We start from the raw sequence: 27,434 nt of genomic DNA, 5'->3' as shown, positions 1-27,434 counted from the left end.
TTTAGTTCATTTAAGTTCATAATGTTGATGGTCTAAGTCCACCTTCATTTCTAAGGACTTCTTAAACTTTTTCATGATAAATAAGTCTCATTAGAATTCCTACCCCAGAGCTAGACACTTTGAAAACAAAACAAAACAAAAAAAGTATGTTATTTATTTAGCCTTATTATACAGCTAAATAAATGTGAATGATCTCCATCCTAATTGGTGAGCATTCCCCTGACTCACCCAGTGTAGAGAGTCAGGAAGAACTTAGGTGTGAATGTTCTGCTGTAAAGATAGTGGGTCCCACATTAGAAGTCCATTTGCTGAATTGCATGGTCCTTCCCTTCACCAGCAGGGAAGGGTGGAGCAAAGAGGAATGGGAATCCATTTCTGCAGGATATTTGGATATCCTAGTTCTGTCTGGAGATTGATGAAGATACTTCACTCTTCAGAAGAAAGAATGTGAGGATGGATGAATTTCTCTTCTGATTACTACAGAGTGTACTGAGGGATTTTTATGGAGAGCTTAAAACAAATACATCATTTCGTCTAATGGGACATTTTATGTTAGATTGGTGGATATACTGTCCATATTTCCTACATCCCCTCCCCTCAGATTTATCCTCTAAAGGCACTTCAGTAACTTTTTTTTTAATTCACTTAGATTATTTTACTTGCCACTGTGCCAGCACCTGACACAGTCACTAAGAAAGGGAATTTCTAAATGAATTAACTTTACAAAACTAACATGGATCAGAAAAGTCTTCTGACCTGCCCAGTAAAAATGTGGACACCAGGTCCTGTTTCCAAACCCAAGATGGAGGGACTGGAGATATGGCTTACACAGCAAGACAGCTTGTGGAAAGCAAGGGGACTTGCATTCAGACCCCTTGCACCCACATGTGAGCAAGACATGTTCTGAATGCCTGTAACCTAATACTGGGTTTCACGAAGACACATAGGAAGATCCCAAGAACTTGCTGCCAGTCAACCTGGCAGAAACTGCTGGCATTAGGTTTAGTGAGAGACCCTCTCTTAAAAGTTAAGATAAAGACAGAAGATGTTCTTGTGCACATGAGCATGTGTATACACACACACACACACATGCACGCACACACATGCACACACTTACCCACGCACCCATGCACCCACACAATGTTCTTTACCTATGGTCCTGCATCTCAGAGGAAGCAAGTTTTAGAATTGTTGAATGCATTCTCCTGATAAAACACTTAGAGTGTTGGCTTGCTTCTGGGTGATGAATTCATATTTATTTTACACCTCCCAGAACACAGGAACTTATATGAAATGAGGACACATGTAGACTGTAATAAACACAAATATTTTTGTCAAGACAGATTTGATTGATTACTGATCCCACCATTTAGTGACTTCTGTTAGTCATCTGCCCAGCCTCAGTTTCCCTCAGTGCGAAGATCCTGGGGATAGATTTAAGCATAGATAGAATACACTGTACCAAAGATAAACTTTACCATCAATTCATCATTTGCATAGGTATACCATCCTTTGAATAATTAATGTGTATTGAACAGTATTGTTTTGCTCTTTACAAAACTCCTGTTACTTTGTTACCATTTCTGTATTTTAGTATGAGACAGTGACTGCAAAGTAAATCATTAGATACATGACTTAATTTATTAGCCATTCTTTTATTTGTTAACTTTTATGTTCTATCTACTGTTTTCCTATTTTTAACAGATGTATGTCTTTATTCTCTTACTTTTATGTATACCTTTTTCCCTTAGGTTTATTATATACACTACGTAATTCTCATCAAGATATGGGGTTCTTCTCCAAAAAATTATTGCTAAGATGGTAGGTGAACTTACTATTTTTCAAAATTTACACATTTTACTAAGGACGATTTAAGTTACTTTGTGCGTGTAACCATTTTTTTCAACTGCGTTTTGTTTGTATCATTTACCCCTAGGCGTATGTCATACTATTCAGATGCATTTTTGTCCCTTGAGTGATAATATTGCTCTTTTTAAAAGGAAACCCAAACAAAGAAAAGAAAAGCCCAATGGTAAAGACTATGAGATGACAAAGATTAGAGAAATTATCATGATTAAAGCTGAAGCATCCTTGCCTGGGGAGTCTGGGGAAGCTTGTGGTCAGAGCTCAAGTCCTGGTAACTGGCTTTGCATTCAGTCTGCACAGTTCCCTTTAGAAGCCCCAGTCACTAAATGGTTTTCAAACATATCCTTCATTCTGAACAGTTCCATAGAAAGAGTTCCCTGGCTTTTGCAGATGGTTCTACCAGTTGCTGATGTCGTAGAGAGAAGTTTTCAATTTTAATGGAATTAAGAAGAAAATAGGCACAATAGTGATCCTGTGAGGGGATTAAGTCAAATTTTCATCAAAATAAAATAATCGAGCAGTTATAAAACCAAGTCAGCTTAGTGTCATTTCCTATCCCTAAATTTCCGCTGCATATAAAATTTAAGAGGCAAATGTCTAACCTATTACCTTAATGACTTTTTTTACATCTGGCAAGTGTCTATTAGGTATTTTGTTGTTGTTGTTGTTAATGTAAGCTAGCACCTTGACCAAAAGCAACCTAAGTAAGAGTGTCCATTTGGCTTGGAGTTCCAGCTGGGTAGATGTGTGGAATGTCAGGGAGGAGTATCTGCAGGAGCAAGTCACTGAAACATTGTCACAACTGCATGGCAGGGATGAGGGAGCAAGCACCGGAAGTGGAGTGAGTTACAAAGTCTCAAGGCTCTCTCCAGAGAAATACTTCCTCCAGCAAGGCTCCACCTCCTAGAGGTCTGACCTAGAGGCCTGACAAACTCCCCGAGCAGCAGCACAGCCAGCCAGAGACCAAATGCACAGACTTGTAGGAAATAGGTCTCATTCAAACCACCATAGTGTGCCTCAGGAATCAGTGGGAGGTTTGTTTTTATATTTTTTAATTAATTTTATGAATGTCTATATTAATATGTGTGAGAGAGAGGGGAGCTATTTAGAGAACATGCCACACAACATGTGTATAGAGGTCAACAGTTAAGTTTGAAGTCCATTTTCACCATCCATCCTTACATGTGGTCTCCAAGCTTGAAGAGCTGAGACACCTCACCTGAACAAAGCAATGGCCGTCTGAGTTTAGAGTGTTGACTTTTTAAAGTTTTACGACTTTTGATCATTTTAGGTCTCAAAGTTTGATGGCACACCTTGGACAATCTATGGCATTCTCTAAAAACTAAACAAACCACTGAGCATAAAATTTTATAATCATAAACGTATTTCTGTTTACCCAATGTAGTCAAACTGCAGCGATTCAGGAGTGAACCTAAGCTTTCTAATGATGGGTGGAAGGCCCTTATGAGCAAAGTGGGTTATAAAATCCTGTTTCCAACAGAATTAGACTTGAGTTGTTACTTATGTAGATATGCAGAGTTTTCATAAAAATCATACAAGTATCTTGAATTAGGAATTCTAACAAGAGGTATTGACATCCAAAATCTCCTTGACTTTCTTTAAACTTTGCATGTGACCTTTTCTTTTAAATCCCTTTATCAATAAATATAATTTTATTGTAGGCAATGAGTGTGGTTAACAAAACAAATATTTACTTCCTTATATTGGACCAAAGGCTTTTTTTATAGTGTTTCTGATTGGCCATTGAAATACACAGGTTGTAATTCAAGATCTGTGGCATTATAATAAAACAGGCATGGCCCAGGAGGACACTTTGGCATCAGTGACAGGGCACGGCAAGTGTTTATTCTCCTTCTTCGGTTGGCTCTGGTCTTCTTACCCAGTGGAAACTTCACCAGGCCCACACTTTATCAGGTCATTCTGTCTTGACGACAGAATGGGCTAGTTTTTTGGTATATTATAAAAAGTCTTGCTAGGGATGATGGTGCACACCTTTAATCCCAGCACTGAGAAAGCAGAGAGAAAGGAATCTCTGTGAGTTTGAAGCCAGTCTGGTCTACATAGTGAGTACTAGGCCACCAGACGTACATAGTGAGACAATGTCTATTAAATTATCATGTCAATCTAATCTAAGATATCTACTCCTTATCTCTATTTCCAACTCACTTTATTTCTTTTTTTAATTCAAAGTATTTTTTGTACAGTATGTCCTCATCTCTCTATCTCATTAGAAAACCAACATGCAAATAAAAAAAGAATAAAAAGAAAGGGCATGATAAATACACGCGTCATTAAAACATGGTACCAGAAACTATAATATATATGAAAAAGAACATTAAGATTTAAATATATATATATGGCAAAAAAATGTATCAAATACCATTGAGCTCATTTTGTGTTGGCCATCTACTGCTGGGCATGGTTTACCTACTCGTATTTTAATTCAGTTAGCCAAAACTAATGTCTGGTATTTGACATTTCACCTAAATAACAGGTTTAATCAACACATGGAGAACTGTCCCCAACAGAGAGTGTAACTTGTGTGTAGAGCCAAGGATTCTCTTGCAGATAGCTAGGAGTTTAACCTGAAGCTCTTTGAGCCCTATGATCACCACTATCAATAACATTGAAAGTGGTGACTTGTCAGGCAGTCATGGCTTTAATCCGAGCACGTGGGAGGCAGAGGCAGGCGGATTTCTGAGTTTAAGGCCAGCCTGGTCTACAGAGTGATTTCCAGGACAGCCAGGGCTACACAGAGAAACCCTGTCTCAATAAATAAATAAATAAATAAATAAATAAATAAATAGGAATGATGACTTTCAAAAATGCTGAGCAAGCAAACTAGAGGATACAAATACCTGACAGACTGTCATTCACTCTGCAAGCATGACATATTGTACTATGATTAAATAAATAAATAAATACAAGGCACATTACATACATGTTACACATATGAAAGAATTTTACTGTCTTAGAAGTTCTTGTCTTGACCAGCCAGCCCCTATCCATGTTGAAGTCTGTCTCCTTGTCAAGTCTCGTTTTTTAATTTCTCTGACTAGTTTACCTAACCATAGTGAACGATTTTCATTCATAAATATTTTTCAGTAACTACTCTGTTATGCTCTGTGATAGGACTTTTAGACATAAAGACAAACTAAATAGGACTCCTTTGCCTAGGAAATTCACATAGAGTTCTTCAACACACTGTTTAATTTAATCTGCTAGGACACATATTTTTAAGTGTCCAAGGAATCCCTTAAAATCACGTGGGAATAATAGGAATGGGTTTCCCTGGGCTTTGGGGAATTTAAGTTAGTTGATCTCAAAAATGTAGAAGCCACTACCTATAAAGGGCAAGGGACCTGCTAAACACAGACTCAAAGGTAAGAAAAGCAGGGAGTGGCTTTGCTGGTGTCTGGCCAGCAACTGAGCAACACCAGCATCATACTCCTTCTTAAGCAGGGAAAGGTATCAGGCTTAGCCTCTTAGTGAGCTTACAAACAGGGAGATTCTCCAGTTCCCGCTGCATCTGTTTTATGCCCCTCCTCTACTTAAAAGTGCCTTTGGGGTGACAGTCCCTGGGGTGATGTCCCGAAGTGCTGGCATCCTCATATGCTAGGAGCAGTATTGTCTATGAGCAATATAGGATCCACATCTATGCAGTGGAATATTCTATGCTATTCCAACTCCATCTTTGATAATAAATGGAACTGAGGTCCCAAAGCAAGGATGTTTCCCTTTGAAACTAATTAATCAGCTTTTTATGTGTGGCAGGGTCTCAGGTAGCACAGGCTGGCCTTGAACACACTCGGTAGCAGAGGATAACTTTTACTAATTGATGCTTCTGCCCCCTGGTGCCCTCAGGCTAGAATTACAGATACTTGCCATGTTGCTCAGCCAGAATACTCCTGTGAAGAAAGAAAATTTTGATTTGGGAGACGTAAAAACATCTTTAAAAATTTATCTGCTGTAATCACTAGAGTGATTTGTTAACTCACCACCCAGATTTATCCTGGTCCACAAAGATTTGATGTTATCCGTAGAACGGAAAAGATGGAATCCCCCTTGGGAATGCTACACACACACCATTGGTTTGCTTATTTGTGCTAAGAAAGGACAGCCACAGTAGGAATGAATGAACTTGGAGATAAGTGGCACCTCTGTCAGCCACCTGACTTAATGTGCTTGTCCTTAAAGCTTCTGCTGGGCTCTTAGGAAATAACAGTGCCTACGAATTTGAAGTTTGAGCCTACTTCTTTCTGAAATCACTGCTCAGCATGACTGTATCACACATTTTACCTGTAACATCTGAGTCGTGTGTGGCATCCTCTTATACTAGGAGCAGTATTGCCTGGGTTTGATTGGTAGGGTAGAATGCGAAGGAAAGCCTAGTAGCTCTCATAAAGGCCCTAAGGCATAAATCAATACAAAATAACTTGTGTCATTTATAAACTGGCATAATTTACTGCAGGGACGGTCTGTGGATCGGTGCTAAAGACCACAAGTGACGGTATTGAAGACTCGATTGTGAGAGATAACATTCACACATTCCTACCCACTATTTAGTGAAGTTTGACCTTTGACTCCCTCGCCCCTTGTCAGTATTGTTCGTCATAGTACCAGAGTATATCTGTGTGTGTGTGTGTGTTGTATGTGTTGTGTGATTTGAGTGTGAGTTGTTTGTGTGTGTTTGTGAGTTGTGTGTGCATGTGTTGTATGAGTTCAGTATATGTAAGTTTTGTGTGTGTGCGTGTATTGTATGAGTGTTGTGTGTGTTGTATGAGCTGAGTATGTATGAGCTGATTGTGTGTAGATGGTACGCTCACCATTGGTGCGTGCATGTCAAGGCCAGGGGAGTCCTTCCTCAATCAATGTCCTCACCAGAGTCTCCGGGATACCTTTCCTCCAAGCTGGACCTCAGCGCTCTGAGGAGAGTGGGTACCCAGGGAGCCCCTAGGACCTGTTGGTTTCTGCCTTCCCAGCACTGGGGTTATGGACATGCATAGATCTACAGCCAGATTTGTACTTTTTATATGGTACTGGGGATTAGAACTCAGATCCTCAAATATTTACAACAAGCACTGTACCTAGTGAGACATCCCCTAGCGTCTTGTGTAGATTATTTCTAAATATATAAATTGTAGAAGGAGTATAAATTCTTTTTTTAATTTTTCTAACCTATCAGGAAAACATTGATATTTACTGTTATTTAATGTATATTGACTATTATTGATACTGTGTGTGTGGAAGTGGGAAGACAACTTTCTCAAGTGGATTCTCTCCCTTGTCATGGATTTCAGAGCTTGATCCCAGGTTATCAGGTTTCTGAGGTAAGTGCTTATGTGGTAGTGTGTTCTGCCACCTTATGGACCCTATTTCATGATATTTAGGGGACTGTAAGATAAGTTTTTATCAGAAAATTTAAATGTATCATTGCTTCAGCCTATCTAAATGCGAATGTTTCAGTCTATGGGGACAAATTAGAACAACAGTAAAAATTAAAATCAAACACAAAATACCATTTTGTTATCTTTTGGGGTCCGAGGATAAACTTTGTCCATTTGTCCCATCTGTGTGAAGCTATAAGTAACTAATGTTGGCTATTTTATTCAAGCTATAGAAATCAAGCAGCCCCAATTTTTACTGATGAAGAAATTGTTTAGATGAAATTATCCTCAGTAAAGACAATGTCCAATAGTTTACTTATATTCATAAAAAAATTGGGTGAATTTATTGAAAAATACCTAATATTGTAAGTTATATAACTAGGTAATATTGAAAGCCAGGAGATGGGAAATCCTTTATAGATTGGAATTATGTTCAAAGTGTAACATCTGGAGTAGAAGATGCATGTGTCAGTACATGGATGTACGTGTGTCTTTATTCATGAATGGAAAGACAGACAACCAGTGTATGATCATAGCTTAGCGCTCGGGGAACAAAAAGGTATGTCCCTGGGAAACATATAGATGGCGAGGAGGAGGTAACAGAGATTCAGGTAGAGAGAAGCAAGACTACCCTCGGCAAACAGGACTCCCAGCTAAAACTCACTGAATTTTAAAACGCTGCTCGCTACGCTATTATATAACTGGTACATTATATAACCACTGCCAGTTTTGAGAATTCATGCAACCCAGTCTTAAGAAGGTAATTTTCCTCCATTAATTCAGTAATTTTCGTTGACTAAACATCTGAGTGAAGCAAAGAGGTTGTCATGAGGTAGAATCCCATTAAATAAATGTCAGTTCCAGGAAGGGGAAAAAAAAATCATGAAGCACTTCTTGCCCTGATGTACACATCAGGTTACTGGAAATAGTTGACGAAATGTTATAAGTGATACCAAAGTTCAGTCACAATTATTAAAATATCTACACCAAGTATTTCTTTTTACATGCAACTGTTTGTGTATCTGACATGGGTAAGATCAGTTCTGGTTTTATGATGTAGACACACCCATCTGTATATTTAAATAGTAGCGATAAATTAATGTCCTAGCTAAGCTTTTTCTTTGTTGAATAACAGGACTATTCAGTGACTGAATGTCTGAAGTATTTATTAAGATTCTGGGGCAGTGACAAATGTGCATGAAGAAGCTCTTGCACTTATTGCCCCTAAGATTATTTTGAAAAGAATGCGTACTTTCAGCTTAGTAGGATTGCCGAAAGTGGTCACTCAGAAGCAGCTGCTTATAACTGAAATCAACTTTGGGACTTGGTGTGCTAGCCTCTGACCACTTAGCCCCAAAAGAATTCTAGTCTGGTTAGATTTCAGGGGGAAAAAAGAGAGACCATCTGCCTGCGAGTTGAACTCATGGGATACAATCTTAAAAGCAGATGTGGTGATGGAAAGAGAGAGAAGTCTGGTCTGAGTTTCCCAGTGTTTGCATCCCACCTCCATGGTTCCTTCAAGCTCATCTGCTTACCAGTCTCACCTCTGCTGTGTCCTTTCTCCTTATTCTTAATTAATGTGCTGTGTAATTGGAGCCATGATCTACATCTGGGAATATGAAAATTAAATAAGACATAGCTGAGTCTCAAGGAACCTGAGGATGAGTTGAAGAGAGAAGATGCTTTTCTTGTTGTAAAATAGTCTAGGAGAGAAATGAGATTCCATGTAAATTCAAGAACTGAGATCATGTGAGAGAATTAAACCAGAATCTGGGGGTGGGGGGATTTCCACTGGGAGTGCAGCTGGCTATAAAAGCTCATCTAACTCAAGAGTAATACAATCAGGACTGGAAAGATGGATCAGTGGTTAAGAGCGCTGACTGCTCTTCCAGAGGTCCTGAGTTCAAATCCTAGCAACCATCTGTAATGGGATCAGATGCCCTCTTCTGGTGTATCTGAAGACTTGTATACTCACATACATAAACTAAATGAATAATTCTTTAAAAAAGAAAAAGAAAACATTTTTTTAAAAAAATAATAATACAATCAAAGATACTGAGTACTTATGTCTTAGATCCTCATTGTCCCATGGGCAATGGGGCTGGGGCCAAACACAGTGTCCACCACTTTTAGAGCAGAGAAGTCTGGGGAAGAAGTAGGGGATTAGTAATGGACAAATTCCTGTCCTGGATATATCTGTTGAGACAGTAAGATACTTGGCAAAGCCAGGAGTGTTGTAACTAGCTGTCCATGTTGCAGACAGAATGTTGCTTATCAACTGCCAAAAGGAAAAGTCCCAACATATATTTTGACACCAGAAAGGAAGGTGGCCACATAACTATAGTACCTATTATTTTTAATCCCAAAGCCATCATAATAATACCATTCTCTATGACACTACTCATTGAGTTTGCAATGAGATCTTAATGGTTTTGGTCCTGTACTCAGGAAGACATTGCTGAACAATGTTGTAATATTGGTGGTCTAAATAGAAGAAATGCAGGATATCTCTTGGAACTTAGAAACTTTTAGGAACCCTTGTGCCTGGAGATGTAGATAAGTGAAAAAATTTAGTAAAAGAATGTTTAGAAGAAATAGAACTCAGTTGCCTATAATGACTGACCCATTACCCTTTCCAGGCAAGCAGAACATTTACCCTTCAATGCACAATGCTAACATGTTTACCCGAAGGTATTATTTTAATGGTATAGTCTGACTATCTTCTAAGCTACACAATTATAAGTATACTATGACATATATGTATATGTAATGTATATTCAGAGACTGACATACTGAAAAATTTGCTTCAATTATAATTTTCCAACTACATGACACTGAACTCTTCAGAAATAGCTAAGAATTAAACTCAGTTCCTATTTTTAATCAGTGAAAATAATCCTATGGTTTCATGTCACAATATTGTTTTCAATTTTTAGAGAATAAAATAAAAATTAGATCAAAAGTGACACTATCATGCTCTCACAGAGTACTGCACAGTAATTCTGACACTGTGGCTTAAAACATCCAAGCTTAAAATAACTGGGTGCTTAGAGACATGTTCAAGGCAGGAGATAGTTCAGCCCTGAGCAAAAGTTTTTCTTTGTTATTCAGGTTTCAGGTGAGACTTTCAAATTTAGGCCAAATGATACTGTAAACTTTTTTTTTTAAGATTTATTTTTATTTATTTTATGTGTATGGGTACACTATAGCTGTATAGATGGCCGTAAGCTATCATGTGTGGCTGCTGTTGATTTCAGGACTTCTGCCGGCCCTGCTGGCTCTGGCCCGCTGGCTCTGGCCCGCTGGCTCTGGTCCCGCTCGCTCCTGCGTAATTTACTGTAGCTGCCTTCAGCGGCACCAGAAGAGGGCATCTGATCTCATTACGGGTGGTTGTGAGCCACCATGTGGTTGCTGGAATCCGAACTCAGGACCTTTGGAAGAGCAGTCAGTGCTCTTACCCACTGAGCCATCTCGCCAGCTCAATACTGTAAACTTTTTAATATGAGATTTTTCCTTCAAGTTGTAGGAAGAATAAAGAAAGGAGATACAGAGACAGAGACAGAGAGAGACAGAGACTTAGAAAACAGAAATATTTTTGGCTCAACTCTCAAAAGCCTAAGATATATAGGAAATTGTGGGATGATGAAGGAAGTAGATCTCTACAGCCTGTGGCCCTTCCAGGTGGAAAGTTTTGTTTCCTTGGTAAACAAGTACTGTTTGTTGAAGGAGGGATCTTGGGTTTCAGGGGGGACTTGGGAAGGGCATACCAGCAGGCAGGTCTTTGTACGGGGCAGGAAAAAGGACATAACTTCTTCCAGGTGAGTGTCAGTGAAACCTGACCTCTGGAAAGTGGGCATGGTGAGAAGACATTTGGAGCCTTGGAGTTCTCATCAATAGAAGCATAGAGGATTTTAATTGAAGCCTTAAAGCTACCGGATAGGATTCAAGCATGAGTGTCTGGGAAATAAGATACCATCCCTTCGTGCAAGGACAAAGGGAGGATGCATTAAGAATGATGCAAAATTTGGGAAATGGTTTGACATGTCTATCAGAATGCTCCCGGGTGATTAACACACTAATACTAAAAAGCCACAGGAATACCAAGCATGATCTTGGGCTGCGTCAGGAGTGAGGCACAAGGTCAGAATGAAGTAATTCGTACGAGATGGGATTGGGGGAACTTGTGCTTTTTGAGACTGGAGTAGAGTGGTTCCCCTGGCAGATGGGTGTGTTTCACCTCCTGGAGAAAAGCAAGGGGAAATCATTAGACTGTATCAAAAATTACCACAGTGTATAATGGAAGCAGTAAAACCTCAGGATGGAGTGGATCAGAGATAATGTATATGCAGTGGCCTGGCATACCGTTGCTACTGGTCCACCTTTGTTTGTATTGTGACTCTTGGTAGTAACAGTGGGACCAGAGGACACACAGCATTGCCCGAGATTTAGCTGTCCTACTGGGCATATACCTTTGCAACGATCCCAGTCTGCTAGCGAGGGTAAGCTGCCTGGAAAGACAACGTGCTGAGCACTGAGCTGGCTGTGCCTGGAAGCTGGAGACAGACAAAGGCGGAGATGTGATGGAGAAGATGTATGGAGTAGGAACTGAATGAAAACAGAGAAATAAAAAGGAAAGGAAAGTCAACAGGACTGCCACTAGGTATGGTGGAGGAGGGTTATTGGAGGTACATAGGAGAGCAGAGCTAGAGGCAGAGATGGACCTCTGGGACAGCCCAGAGTGGACGTAACCAGACTCAGCTGGTCCATGTGGAGGACGAGGGGAAGAGAAAGGGGAACCGTGTACAACAGCCAGGAGGCCCAAAGGTACAAAGAAGGATGTGTAACAAAAATGATGGGTTTATGGAAGGAAGAGCAGCCCAGTCTCACAAGGCTGGAGGGTTCATGTTAGGAAGTAGGGCATGTCAGTCAGGAGGGCTCTATAATGGGTAGGCACTGAGGGATGCAAGGAGAACCTGATGACCAGGGCCACTTTGTTCCATTAAATAGGCACCTAAGCCATTTGTCCTGGGATTGAAAGCTAACAGGAGCCACAGTGACTTCTAATTCTGAGTTTCAAAGGATTCCCAGCAATTAAGAGTTGGGTCTTTCCAACAGAAAGACTGGGAGCTAGAGATAAAAATTTTAAAATCTCTTACATATGCAGAGAAAGGGGGGAGGGAGGAAAGGAAGAGGGAGGGAGGGAGGGAGGGAGAGAGAGAGAGAGAGAGGGAGAGAGAGAGAGAGAGAGAGAGAGAGAGAGAGAGAGAGAGAGCTTGCAACAGGAACCTGGGCCTTATTTGAATTGAATGGAGGTATGGAGATATGGAGAAAAGGGGGGACCATGCGTGTATGCACATATGCACACCTATATTCTACATATGTACACTTATGCCTGAGGTCCATCAGAAGGAAGAAGAAATGGTTAAAGAAAGGACAACGATGCTACATTGTGCTCAAGCCAAGAGAGGATTTTTAACCAAATATGTATACATTTATATACATAGAGACATACAAATAAATAATATATATGTATAAATCTTATGAAAAGAGTTTAAAACCAAGACAGCTTTGCCAGGGAGAGCTGGCAGCTCGCGTCATGCAGCATGTTTGAATAACATCAAAAACAAGGTAAACTGTCAGATTTTGCTATGAGGGTACTACTTGCTATGGTCTCGAAATCCAGTGTATTGAAGGATTTATACATACGCTTTCTTTTTTTTTTTTTTTTTTTTTTTTTTTTTTTTTTGAAATACTCAAGCAGCTCAAATTAAAGCTCTTTCATTCAAGGCAATGGAAATGAAGCAGAGCCAAGATAAGGAAGGAGGCAGAAAGTGAAATTATCAGGGCAAGTGGGGAAGGGACCACAAAACTTACCTAAGACTGATTGTAATGGGGGCCGGGCGTTATTAACTCAGGCTTCTGGGTACCTAGTCAAATTGTTTATTACTGACTAGTTAAGGGAAGAAGTTAGAATAAGTTTCAGATGAAAACTTACTTTCCTGGCATTCAGTTCTGTAAGAGTGTATGGTATGGATTCTTAGATACGGACAGTGACCTGGGAGATAAAACGCATGCAACTCCAGCTTTGCTTAGAATCACTGATTCTCCTTGAAGCCTTTTAAGGTCAGTGTGTGTAAGAGGATGAAGTCCTTCTTAGATTCCAGTATTGCAGTGGTGATTCCCTTGGGCAAGGACTAGTTAGGCTTCCAGACACTCCTTGGTGATAAAGGGAGATAGATGAGCATTGGGGTAATTCCAGGGCTTCCTCTGGGGAAAGGAAGGAAATCAGAACCCTCCAACCTTTCTCTGTCTCAACTGTCCTTCAGTTCAGCTCCAAGGAGACTTTTGTCAGACTCTGTCTGAGGCAAGCTTTCACCTTCCTCTTTGCTCTCCTCCCCTAACATCAGGGTTTCCTTATTTCACGGTATTGGCTATTCTGTTGATTGCTTTGTGTTCTCCATCTCCCTCCTCCTACACAGTAGAATGCAAGCTAGGACCAGACACACAGTAGGTGTTTAGTGTGCTAGGGGGAGTGGAGGCTTGCCCTGTAGGAGAGAACTCGGCTCTGTATTAATGTGAGGAGGGAGAGGTGGGACTGGAACAGAGTGTCTCCGATGTGTCATTGAGAGGAAGAGAATGATTGTAGTGGTACTGCATTTCTTTCACAAGAACACTGGGGAAAGACACACTTTACTGGGTCCACACTTTGCTGCACACTCAGCGGGCTGTTTTTAAATAGGAATGGGAAAATCATGAATATTAACTAACAGCGGTAATATGGGACAGGACCTAAGTGGGAAGAGGGGAAGAGCCCTCGTTTGTATCGATTCCATTTTCCTTATTATATAAAAGTATATCATGTTACCCATTTATATATGTGCATGGATTTGTTTGGAGGCCAGAGATCAACTTCTAGTGTTATCTCTGGGAGCCAGCACCTTATTTTCTTGAGATAACAACTCTCACTTGACTTTGGGGTTCACTAAGTAGTTCAGGATGACTGAGCAGCAAGTACCTGTAATCCACCTATCTATACAATACCTTTACAATACTGGGATTGCAAACAGGCACCACCATGCCTGTCTATATCTAATCTATGTCTATGTCTACATCTACATCTATACCTATGGACCATACTTAGATCCTTGTGGTTACAAAGCAAGCATTTTACTGACTAAGCTGTCTCTCCCAGATCCCCATTAAAATTGTGAAAACTATCTTTCAAACCTTGTCTAAAAGGTAAGTTAAGTTACTGGCAAACAGAAGCAGAAATTGAGTAGGAAAGAAATGCCTTAGAATTAAAGATGAACAGGAATTGGGAGCTGGCAATGTAGAGAGAGGCCTGGAGGTGAGGCAGAGAGCACTGCGCTTGCAAGAACTGGAAGAGAGGACCAGCTAGTGGAGAAGCAGCAAATGGAGGCATAGTGCAGAGCACAGAAAACTTTCTAATATTTATCAGAGAGGAGCCCTGAGTTTGTTGGCTGTGAGAAGCAAACTTTTCAATGGTAAAACATCAGGAAAAAGCATCAAGGGATATCCTGGAGCTTGAGTTTCAGCCATTCTTGAGAAACAATATTTTATATCAAGATAAAAACCTATGCTAGGAGATAGTACACAGTACTTATGGGGCTTGATGGTTTTGCTCTGTTGGCTTAGACCTGGTATAAGAAACAGTTCTGATGATCTTGGCACCCTATGGGGCTTTGGCTCCAGGCTCCATGGTGCAAGTTTGCAAAGTGGAGATAATGGAATTTCCCCAAAGCTGAGGACAGGCAAGGGAGTTTAGAATCACAGGGCAGGATAAGTTCAGAAGCCACCTTGAAATCATCTAAGTCTGCAGAAATAATGGATTTTTCCCTCGTTGTCTTATCTCTAATAATTTATCTGATAGCCAGAAGAAAGATGTGGTGGGACAGATGCTACAAACTGATGTGTCTCCAGTAACTTTATTTGAGGTATCTGAGTCTCACCCATTGCAATTTTCAGCTTAGAAAAAGACAGAATATTATGAATATCCTATTGCTTATGTGCCGATCAAGTTTTGATCCTAATGTTAACTGCATTAGTAAGTCACTAAAACCAAGTTTGCTTGTTTTGATAAAAAGCCAAGACTTTCCTCATTAGAATCTGTTAAATTGTTCCACAAGAAGATCAGGAAGCTAATGAGCATCATCTTCACACACCAGGCAAAAGTGAGTTGCTATTTCCTCAGGGAAACAATGTACTCTTCAAAATGGAACTGAATGTCAGCAGGAAAAAAGACCTCAAAAGCTCACTGGGAACAACTCTTTCGTTTTAAGACCTCTTTGTTTATTTATTTAATATATATAAGTACACTGTAGATCTCTTCAGGCACACCAGAAGAGAGCATCAGATTTCATTACAGATGGTTGTGAGCCATCATGTAGTTGCTGGGATTTGAACTCAGGACCTCTGGAAGAGCAGTCAGTGCTCTTAACCGCTGAGCCATGTTGCCAACCCAGATTCTTATTTTGAAATAAGGTAACTTTCCCTACATACTCATTCTCCTGCACAAGAAGAAGCTGTCACCCCGAAGAAGATGGAGAGGCAGGACATCAAAGAAGAAGCTCAGATTAAAAATAAAAGAAAGATGCCAGGAAGCAGGAAAGGGTGGGTTGGTGAGCAGGGGAGCGGGAAGGAAATAGGGGTTTTTCTTGTTTTTGTTTTTGTTTGTTTTTTATTTTATTTTATTTTATTTTTATTTTTTTTGGAGGAGAAACTGGGAAAGGAGATAGCATGTGACACATAAATAAAGAAAATATCTAATAAAAAAAAGAAAGAAATTCAAATTAAAAACCAAAACCACATTGGAACACAGCAACATATCTTCCCAACATGAAGCGGAAGCTAAGTTCACCTGCTACCATGACACTGGTTCATTGTTGGTGCTCTGTTGCTTTTCCTTTTTGTACACATAGACTTGAGTGAGAGGTAGGCACTTGGGGCAGAGAACATCATAAGGACAAGTGGTCCATGCTGAGATTTTGTGTACAGTTCATCCTACTGACTTTCTCCTGTAACAGATTCTCATTGAACACTTACTATGTGTCAGACCTTGTTCTGGAGAATTCCGATTTGTTAAGGAACAAACCAGAAATACTTAGCTCTAATCAGGCTTCCATACTTCCATGTTAAGTCTGTTTTGAGATCAGAATCTCCAGTCCTTTGTAAAACAGGGATATTGAACTGACATTGCATGCAAATGCATGAGATCAAATGACAAGGAAGAAAAAGAACACTGGTTGGATGGGGCTGGGATTTGATGACAGGGACCTAAAGGTTGACATAACTGGGTATCAGTCCATTTCACCCCAATAGAAGAAGGCGGAGATCTATCTCTCTCTCTCTCTCTCTCTCTCTCCCCTCCCCACACACACCCCATGCTCCCATTCAAGAAAATGCATGACTGGTAGCATCCGACTTTCTGGGCACAAGAGGGAGAAGTGAGCTCATTTATTCTCAGACTAGAAATCTGACTTCCCTCCAGGAATTTCCCAGGAATGAGCTTCATGTTTTATCTCCATTGCCTAACTGTTCTTGCATTTGCCTGCCAAACCTGGTTCCAAGTGCTCTAGGCTTGGAGGAGCTTTCCAGAAAATTCACAGCATAATTAACTAAAGCAGAAATTCAGTAATGCATCAGAAAATGAAAATCATATTCAACAGAAGAAAGGGGGAAATACAAAAGGAATATATTCTTGTAACGCATATCTAGGCAAGAAAATAGGGATTTGGTTTTGTATAGTCTAAACTCAAAGGCTATGGAATGCACATAGGCACAGTGGGACAGAATGAGAAAAGAGGCAGTTTAACGCATCAGGATCATGGTGTTTTTCTCCTTTGGAGAATGATTGCATGTTGTTTACAAAATCCTTTGTAACTGACATGAACTCAAGTTTCTAGCCACCAGGAAAGCAATTTTTTTTTACCAAAATAATGATGATGATAATAATATAATAATAATAATAATAATAATAATAATAATAAATTCAGAGAATCTGAACTCACTTTTACTTGATTTTTCTTTCCTTCTGGTTCATAAGGGCATATACAGAAAAACAGAATTGCTTTATTTTCAAAAGTAACACTGAAGCAAGACATGATGGCTTATTGAGAGCCAGCTAGGGATTTGATTGTGGCCAAGGGAAAGGGGGGAATGAATCTGAACGTATTCCAGAAAAATGTGTAGTGATAGCTAATGGTCTTCTGTTTGTTTGGAAATGATTGGTGTGGAGAAGATACCACAAGCACTTCACCACTGCCTGGCAATTGCTCAAGGCTAAACTTAGTGCTTGACAGTTTTCTCATTGTCAAGACTTTTATTGGCTGTTTTTTTCCAAAATGTCACATGTAATTTGGATAGAATTTAAAGGTGATGATCGTAATACCTGACATAACAAAAAATAATACTAATATAGACTTTTAAAATGTTTTACTAACTCATAATTTCATGTACTGCATTTTGTTCAGATTTATGCCCGTCCCATCTCCTTCTAAATTCACCCCCATTCTATATTCTCCTAATACCCACATCCCTCTTTTAAACCCATTGAGTCCCATTAGTTCTGCAAGCATGTAGACTTATTATGCTGCACACAGAATTATATTTTTTAAGTATAAAACATTCATTATAGAACTTACTGAGCTTAGCCTATACCAAAAATATTAAAGATAGATGAAGTGTGAAAATCAGATAAAAAGCTATAAAACTCGCTTTCACGTCTTTACGTACTGCCCCAGCAGTCAGCAGGGGAAGGCATGGCATTGGTGGACGAGGGCTAAGCTCCTACCATATTTTATCCTTCAATCTAGAGAGCAGAATTCTAACAGTAGCTACAGCACCAGGTGGGAAACTTAGTAATCCATGAAGTAATATGTCCATTAGAGCCATTTGTGGTGAGTGAGGAGATCTGAGGGCTTTCACTCAGCATCCAGGAAGGGGTGATAGTAGGTAGATGTGAAGGGATTGCATAATAACTGCATGGTCTCTCTGAGAAAGGAAACTTCCCAATGCATAGACCATAACCTGGTAGACACTGAGGGATTGAAAAATAATGCACCAGGGGTTGGAGAGACAGCTCAGTGGTTAAGAGTACTGGCTGCTCTTCCAGAGGTCCTGCGTTCAGTTCCCAGCAGCTCCATGGTGGCTCACAACCATCTGTAATGGGATCTGATGCCCTCTTCTGGAGTGTCTGAAGACAGTGGTGATGTACTTACATACATACAATAAATAAATGTAAAAGAAAGAAAGGAAGAAAGAAAGAAAGAAAGAAAGAAGGAAAGAAAGAAAGAAAACTAATGTGCTGTTGCTCTAAGAAAGAAAACTTCCAAATGAAGAGCCTGTATCATTTGGAGATCAGCCTCTTCATCACTTTGCTTCTACCTCCTTTCTCCTCTCACAAGTCCGAGTGATGACACCCAGAAAACATTCTGTAGCTTTTCTCTTCAGGGTGCCATTGCTCCCAGTGCTTCTAGTCTAGAATGCTCAACCTGCTTCATAGCCCTGTGCTTTTCTAAATCTTAATCTTTTCTCTTAAGGTGAAAAAAAAAAAAAAAAAGAAGACCCATACAAGGTCTCACTCTGTCACCCACACCATCCTCTTGCCACAGTCTCTCAAGTAGATTATAGACTGTGACACTGTAGCTAGTGTATCAATCTAAAAAGAAAGATTTATTTCTATTTTCTATGCACATGCGAGTACGCATTTGCATGTAGGTGTGTGTGTTTGTGCCTACTGCACTCAGAGGTCAGAAAACCATGTCACATATCTGGAACTGGAATTCTGAGTGCTTGTGATCCTCCAGGTGGGTGCTGACAACCAAACTGAGGTCCTCTCTAAGAGGTCTAATAAGAGCGAGATTTTTATTTGCTGAGTCATCTCTCTAGCCTCATGGACAGAATATTTTACCTATGTTTACTTACTTGGACAACCTCATGATACATATTACCACTAAAGTTCCCCTCAAATACTATGTTCAATAGCACAGTCCCCGGATGCAACTTTGGTTTGGTTTCCATAACCCTGTGTGTACTCCTCCACAAATGGACACTTAGAACTTTATGATTTCATAGCTAAGTTATAAGCTCACTGATAAATGGGACTAAATCTTTTTTGTTGGTAGGGATAGCCTTTCCTTACTATGTTCAGCATTTTTATTAGCTACCCATCTTGCCGAGAAAATTCCAGTTACTCATGAAAGCAGATCTTACGTCATAACACAATAACAAAACAGAAGAAATGACATCTATCTTCCAGGTACTAACGGTCAAATTGGACTGGTGACGCAGCCCTAGGACAGATTCATTGATACTATGGTGGCTAAATTTTATAAGGATGCTTGGTTTAGGATTACCATACAACCCTGAGTAAATTCTAATCCTAACCTTGCTTTCCAAAGCCCTTACATGGTCAATCTTCAGTCCCCTCACTCTTGGCCTTAAGTGCTCACCATCTCCAACGGTCCTCTTATCTGCCCCTCCACACCATCTCTCCTCTGTTCTCAAATAGGGTCAGGACATCCGCAGTTCATCCTCTTCCATAGATATCTGTGTGGCTCACTTTATCTCCCTTTGTTCTTGCTTAGACATCACATTTTGAGGGCCGTGTTCCACTATTTAAAATCTCTACATCCCCCTGTCCCCAGACACACATGTGCTTTGTGTCCACTCAGCTTAGAAGTTCTATGCGCTTTTGTTTTTCTCTTGCTTATTGTTGTATCCCAGGTACCAAAATAGTCACTCAATAAATATTTATTGAAGGAATCAATGAGTCCCTTAAACATGTGCACTGGGCCTTCTTATGTATCCAAAGAAGATCATGCCCTTTGAATTATCTTTATGTCCATGGTCCAATATCAGATCTGATGGTTAATGTCTGACCTTAGGCAAACATGTTCTGCATTAAGTGTCATTTATCTTGGGCTTCATTCCTAGCTCTGCAACTTTCTAGTTACATGACCTTGGTGAGTCATCTTGTCATCCTTGTGGCAGTTTTCCCCATTGGTAAAGCAGGACAAAGACACCTACTGAATGGCTCAGAGCCTGAGAAACATATCAACAGCTCAGAGACTCTGTAAGCATGTCAGTTGGCTGGAACTAGGCAATATGATATAATGGAGTTGGATGTCAGTGTAAAACAGATAGAGGATCTGAGATCTGTCTCAACTTCTTTTTGGCCATGTGAGTCTAAGAAGCTTAGTAGGGCTCCTTTTCTATAAACCAGGGGGACATTTAAACATGGAATCCATTATGATATCAAATGAGGTAAGAAACCATGATTCAATTTTTTGTTTGTTTTTTGTTTTGTTTTGTTTTGGGACGGGGTTTCTCTGTGTCAGCCCTGGCTGTCTTAGAACTCCCTCTGTAGACCTGGCTGGCCTCAACTCACAGAGATCTACCTGCCTCTTTCTTCTGAGTGCTGGCCTTTAAAATCTACACATTTTAAAGTACACTTTGCCATTTCAAAATGATGCATTTGATCATCTGTGGCTCTATAATATGTGGTATCTACTTTAGAGATTTAGCTATGGAACAGGGCAGTAATTACAGTACAGAATCTTTTGGGTCAGACTGACAATGACAAGACATTTGTCTATATTTATCTGTCAGGGAAAAGTGGCTTTTAATGGATAAAGCGGTGAATTCTGTCTTACAGCATTTAATAGCTGTGATCTTTGTGGATTTTTTTTTTTAACCACTGATCTGTCTGGTTTTAAAGAAAAAGTAAAGTTTGAAAGCATCAGCAACAAGATGATTTGATGAATTTGTTTCCTCTGAATTAAAAAGCACTTTGCCTTGCTGACCCCACTACCTGTGTTTTTACCTCCCATCTGCTTTGTACTCTCTGGTTTGGGGGCTGGCTATGGAGGACAAGAATAGAAGAATATCCTGGCAACCTCAGCAATTGCACTTCAGCATAATATGGTTGCCAGGGGAAAAAACCAGCACAGCACATGGGCAGATGTGTGGCTCTGCTGTCCTGGAGGAGGGCAGCGGGTTGTGGCAGAAGGCATGAGCTCGGAACAGCCGTCTCCACCCGCCCTGCCTTCTGCCAAAGCTCCTGGAAATCTAGGTATCTTATCAGAGCCTCCGTCAACCGGTGTCAATATTGTGTAGCCTCTTTTGAACAAACTGCCAAGACAGAGGAATCAAAATGACCAGTTACTAGAGATCATAGTGATAATATGATATTTCAGATTCATAACTCCATAAACAATTATCTTTTAAACAGAAGCCACTGACTCTCTATTAAGAGATCTTTACTCAAAGTTTGTCTCTCTGTGTCTTGGGTCTGGCTATAAAGTTCCTGGTTTGCACTTAGTAAAACTGGCAAATAATAACCAGAGTGCCAGATGGATTTTTGGAGGAAAGTCTAAACACATTCTCCATGAAACAGAGACATTCTGAGATGGATGTATCACATCTCCATAATGAGTTCTAATAATAAAATCTCATTGTTCGTTGTTTTATTCATTCAGCAGTCGTGGCTGACAGTCTATGTAGTATCAACCCCTGTGTATCAGGGAAGAGTCTAAAAATAAGTATTTTTTTGGAAAATATAAAACAAGACTCAGTTACAATGAAAACAGACTGTTTCGTGTTTACATTGTGGTTTTACCCTATATCAAGAGGGCACACAAAGCTCTGGAGTTTGCAAATATTAACATTTGAAAGAAAATAATTATCGGGAAAAATGTTTTAGCAACTATTCACTTAGGCCAGCTGTCATGCACATATGCAATGCAAAGAGACTGTCTCCATCAGTGACATCTGGGGTTGGATGTGGGTTCCAGGAGCATCCATGAAGTTTGTTGGAAAACTTCTAATAAAACATGGGGTTTCTTTCCTATCTGTTTTTGTCATATACTGGACATGTTCTGATCATGTATGTGATGCAAGTGTGTGTCTCTTGCATCCCACATGCTTGGGGGTCATGAAGTTACAAGTCAAAGAATCTCTAATATTTGGCTCCTATAGGTTGTTTTTTCTCTGAAAAAACGATTAACCAGATTAGCCTATGGGAGGCTCTTCTAACTTAATGAAGATAAACTGTCTATTTGCAATTCTCTTCCCTTTTGATCTGAACATTCATAAATGAGGATGTTACCTTTCATAGGATTGCACTTCCATGCAAGCTAAAAATGGAAGTAGGTTATAGAAAGATGTGGCTACAACCCAGTATAAGACTTAACATATAAGTCCTAAGGAGTAAAGATGGGTCAGATAAAAAGTCTTAAAAAGTCTGATTTTAGTCTAGTCCTTTGCAGCCTGGTCTCATGTCGAAATGTGGTGACACTCAGGCAGGTCTATCTGTGTCTTTTTGTTTGTGTATATGTGCAGTTGTTTTGACATTCATGAAATGTTAGTTTTGCCCACTTGAGTCCTATGCTGATGTGGAGGGGTTGGGGTTATCTAAACAGAACAAAGTGTGACTCATTCCGGTGTCCTTGAACTGTGTCTCATTAGCCCCTCTCCCAGTGTGGCCCGGGGCTGAGCTCTTAGGCCTTATTAAGAAGCTAAGTGATAAGGCTTATCGCTTCCTATTATAAAAAAAAAAGAGCAGGGGGCTGGTGAGGTGGCTCAGTGGGGAAGAGCACCGACTGCTCTTCGGAAGGTCATGAGTTCAAATCCCAGCAACCACATGGTGGCTCACAACCACCCGTAATGAGATCTGACACCCTCTTCTGGTGCATCTGAAGACAGCTACGGTGTACTTACATATAACAAATAAATAAATCTAATCATCCATTCTAGGGGATCCAACATCTATATTGGTACACATAAGAGAATATAAATTATAATAAAGATCTAATTTTAAAAAAAAAGAGCAAAATGCCTTCAAATGGGAAGAAAGACACCCCCTTGGGTAGCATGAGTGCTAGGTAATGAATTTGCTATCTTACTACCAAGGCCCACTGCATAGTCCCAGGAAGTTGCCACTAGTAGCAAATATAGGAATTGGCTTGGGGTAAGCCTGTGTCCTGTCCCACTTTCGGAAGTAACTATTCTTGTAACAATACAGGAGCATCTGCCATTACTTTTTGCCACACTCTGCATGACTTTACCCACTGGCCTGACTGGGACCAGGAGGGAATGAGAAAAGAACGGACACATGTATATAAAAGTTGGAACCAGGTAGGCTATGCTCGCTCTGCTGAGGAGTACCAGCTCCACAAGAGCAACCCAGAAACTCAGCACATTTAGTCTATACATCAGAAGTGAGGATAAGAGCTTATGGTATACAGTTGAACATGGAAGGAAGTCTAGCTGAGCTTGGTAGGAGGTCTCTTTAGGGGAGCGCTCTCAGAGTGGTGTGACTCTCTAGAGGAAGAGGATGAAGCTGTGGTTGATAAGCTTCTCCATACACTGTTAACACAAATATTCTGACCAAAGGAAGGTTTTCCTATCCTTCTGAGCTTCATCCACGGCAAACAAGCCTTGCCGCTCCAGTGGGTGTGAACTACTGGGGTCTCTGCCCTGCCTCTGTATCCCCATATCAACAAAACACATTCACCCAGGACTTCAGCCACTCGTTCTGCATCCACCTGAGGCTACTTCTGCTTCCTGCAACTTTCAAGTTTACAGCATTGCAATATGCTTACTAACAGAATATGTAGTAGAATGGACTCAGACTTTGAAATGCAGCGCAGGAGGTTTAAGACGAGCTTCTGAACTGGACATAGTGCCTTATGGCTATAATCTTAGCACTCAGGAGGAGATCACTGGCTCAAAGCCAGCATTGGGTACCTAGCAAATTCAAAACCACCCTGTACTATCCAGGGAAACATTCTATCAATGAAAAGCAAAGCAAATTTTATTGTATTGCTTAGAGCATAGGACATTTGCGTAAAGTTTCTGAAACCTGGAATTAGTTGAGTCAAAGTAGAACTTGTAAAGCATCCAGTGTCTGTTAGTATTCTCCTGTGATTTTTCCTTTGGCTGTGTGAATCTGTTTCAGCTCTAACACTAAAGATTAGTCCAATTTTAAAATAATTATGTTAGAGTATTATTAATATATGTGATAAAAAGTTTCTAAAAGAAAATAAACTGTAATATATTGTTATTGCCCTTAGACACACACATACACTGTTAGCAGCACTGTAATATAGGTAAGAAAAGCATGGTAATATTTTTGCATAAATCCAAGCATTTTGTGATTGGATTTATGTGAAACAATGTAAATTATGGCCAGTGAGATGAGTCAGTGGGTAAAGGCTTTCGCTGCCAAGACTGGCAATCTAAGTTCAATATTTGGGATTTTTATGGATCTGACTTCCACATATACCATAGCATGTGTGCATGCACACACACATGCACAATTGTTATTATATGCAAAGCCACTCATCATAACAAAGCCATTTAGATACCAACAGGAGAGGAACTTGGTACAGGTAGAGTGCTGCCTTTCTTCTTTTTTTTTTTGTTTTTTTTGTTTTTGTTTTTGTTTTGTTTTGTTTTGGTTTTTCGAGACAGGGTTTCTCTGTGTAGCCCTGGCTGTCCTGGAACTCACTCTGTAGACCACGCTGACCTTGAACTCAAAAATCCACCTGCCTCTGCCTCCCAAGTGCTGGGATTAAAGGCGTGTACCACCACTGCCCTCCGTTATTCTTATTTAAATGTGATAAAGTAGAAAAATAATTCAAATTAAACCAAAGTTATACTTACTTGAACTTCATCTTGACCCAGGCATATTTAAAACCGAGTCTAAATCTCTTCTGTTAAGCCTTTGAACAAGAATTAAAGATATCCAAAGCATGTGGATATAAATTAAAAAGTAAAATACTGAAATAAAGAAATATTTTTGGTGGTAGGGCTAATCTCCCCTTGGGAGCCAGAGACAGGAGCATCCAGAATTCAAGATTACCTTTGACTACATACAAAGAACAAGGCCACCCTGAGACACAAAAAGCCTCAAAAGAGAAAAAAAAAGAAAAAAAAATAAAAAGAAGAAGAAGCTCAATTGATTAATTAACTTAACAAAAACAAGAGAAAAGGGTCACCTTTCCCTAAACTCCATCTTTGCTAAAAGAAAAAGACAAAGGAGCAAAGCCCTGCTTCTGTTTTAAAGTGTGTTCCTGGTAACGGGTAGACTAAACTGTACTTCTAACTAACTGCCCCGAGTACGTGTCTGCAGTGGTGCATTCACACTGTACTTCTAACTAACTGCCCCAGTACGTGTCTGCAGTGGTGCATTCACACTGTACTTCTAACTAACTGCCCCAGTACTTGTCTGCAGTGGTGCATTCACACTGTACTTCTAACTAACTGCCCCAGTACTTGTCTGCAGTGGTGCATTCACACTCATGCTGCACTCCTGTATCACTAGCAGGATTGCATCCCCTATCGATCGAGTCGTGTTCATTTTAGGAAGTAGAAGGCAATGCAAGAAACCTTTACATCAGGTCACGAGCTGTGTGGATACGGTAATTCTAAACAAGTCCCACTATGTGCAGGTTCCTATGCACCCTGCTTACATCCTGATGTGTTGGTTTCTAATTTTCTTTTGATCACATATCCTCAGACTTATTCTTCAAGTATGTGGTCCTAGATAAATATCCTGATTGATCACATTGATTCCAAGTTGAAGTTTAATCTTTAAAGGTCATAGAGTAGCATATCTGTGGTGGGATGGAGGGTTTGGTTTCAAACTCCCTCCTTTGGCAGGCCATCTAACATTGTCTTTATCGGCTCTTCCTTAAGGCTGAGTTACCACCTGGGTATCAGTTTGACTAGACCTTGCCTACTTTGAATACCTGATGGTTTCTGCGACCTCTTAGTTTCATAACTCACTGGGGGCACCAAACAGGATGAGGACTTGACTAAGGGTCATAGAAGCCAATCATCATGTGGGGATGGAAGACAGAAACATCACTGTATAGAAGATTCCCATCGTCTTTAAAATCAGAGTGCCTAGCATGTTATAATGTTATAACATCCTGGAGCAATAAATGTGTTTGATAGGTATTTGGTGTTAAGAATAGGGTGTGCTAGAATAGGGAGATACGATGTTGAAAAGAGTTTAGCAAAATGTATAGACGTAGTAGATCCATGATAACCAATCATTGCAGAATTAAACAAGTCAAAATATCTGATTACTCCTATTGGTTTTATCTTCATAAATGCTTGCTTTCTTATTTTCTTTCCTTTTTTTATTTTTTTTTATTTTTTTTCTTCTTTCCTTTTTTTAAATCTATGGTACATATATATGTATTAAAGGCACAAATAGAGGCTGGATGGCTCAGTGGTTAGGATCTCTCTCTCTCTCTTTCTCTCTCTTTCTCTCTCTCTTTCTCTCTCTCTCTCTCTCTCTCTCTCTCTCTCTCTCTCTCTCTCTCTCTCTCTCTCTCTCTCTCTCTCTCTCACTCTCTCGCTCTCACTCTTGCTCTCTCTCTCTCGTACTGCTCTTGCAGAGGACCCAGTTTAGATTCCCAGCAACCACACAGAGGCCCACAACTGACTCTAACTCAGTTCCAGGGGGCTGAATGCCTTTATTGGCCCTCAATGTGCACTAGGCACACGCATGGTGCACAGACATTCAAGCCGGCAAAACACCCAAGCATGTAAAATAAAACTTAAAAATAAAGCATGGATAATTCTCCAAATATTGAAGCAAAGTCACAAATAGTAACTAGCAAGTTCCCTGCTTTTTACAGGCTTTTTTTTTTTCTTTTTTTTTTCCATGTCTTTTTTTATATTTTATTAGATATTTTTTCTTTATTTACATGTTATATGATATACTCCTTTTCCAGTTTCCCCTCTAAAAACCCAAAAAACCAAAAACCAAAAAACAACAAGAACAAACCCCTGAACCCTCCATCATCCCCCTGCTCGCCACCCTACCCTCTCCTGCTTCCTTGCCCTGGCATTCCCCTACACTGGGGCACAGAACCTTCACAGGGCCAAGGGCCTCTCCTCCCATTGATGACCAACTTGGCCATCCTCTGCTATACACATATATGCTGCTGGAGACATTAGTCCTACCATGTGTACTCTTTGGTTGGTGGTTTAGTCCCTGGGAGCTCTGAGGGTAGGTGCCTGTTATGCTACATTTCACAATGCCTTAAGATGCATCCAAGTAAGTTTCATCCCAGGGATGCAGGGATGGTTCAATATACGGAAATCCATCAACGTAATTCACCA

General features: G+C 40.1%; 1 protein-coding gene across 4 annotated transcripts in view; it reads left to right on the top strand.

Moving 5' to 3' along the window:
- Positions 1-27,434, top strand: part of Rgs17 (regulator of G protein signaling 17) — a 94,301-nt gene that overhangs the window by 2,382 nt on the left and 64,485 nt on the right. For 2 of the 4 annotated variants that reach the window (XM_031351990.1, XM_031351991.1), the window contains exon 2: positions 1,752-1,821. The exons of the other annotated variants lie outside the window; for them this stretch is intronic. In XM_031351990.1, coding sequence (XP_031207850.1) covers positions 1,787-1,821 — 35 coding nt within the window. In that variant the 5' untranslated portion in view covers positions 1,752-1,786. The remainder of the gene's footprint in view (positions 1-1,751; positions 1,822-27,434) is intronic. 4 annotated transcript variants of the gene reach the window in all.

Source organism: Mastomys coucha, unplaced genomic scaffold, assembly GCF_008632895.1.
Source record: "Mastomys coucha isolate ucsf_1 unplaced genomic scaffold, UCSF_Mcou_1 pScaffold5, whole genome shotgun sequence".
Classification (NCBI taxonomy): domain Eukaryota; kingdom Metazoa; phylum Chordata; class Mammalia; order Rodentia; family Muridae; genus Mastomys; species Mastomys coucha.
Note: the sequence above shows the minus strand (reverse complement) of the source record. Positions and strands in the feature narration are given on the sequence as shown.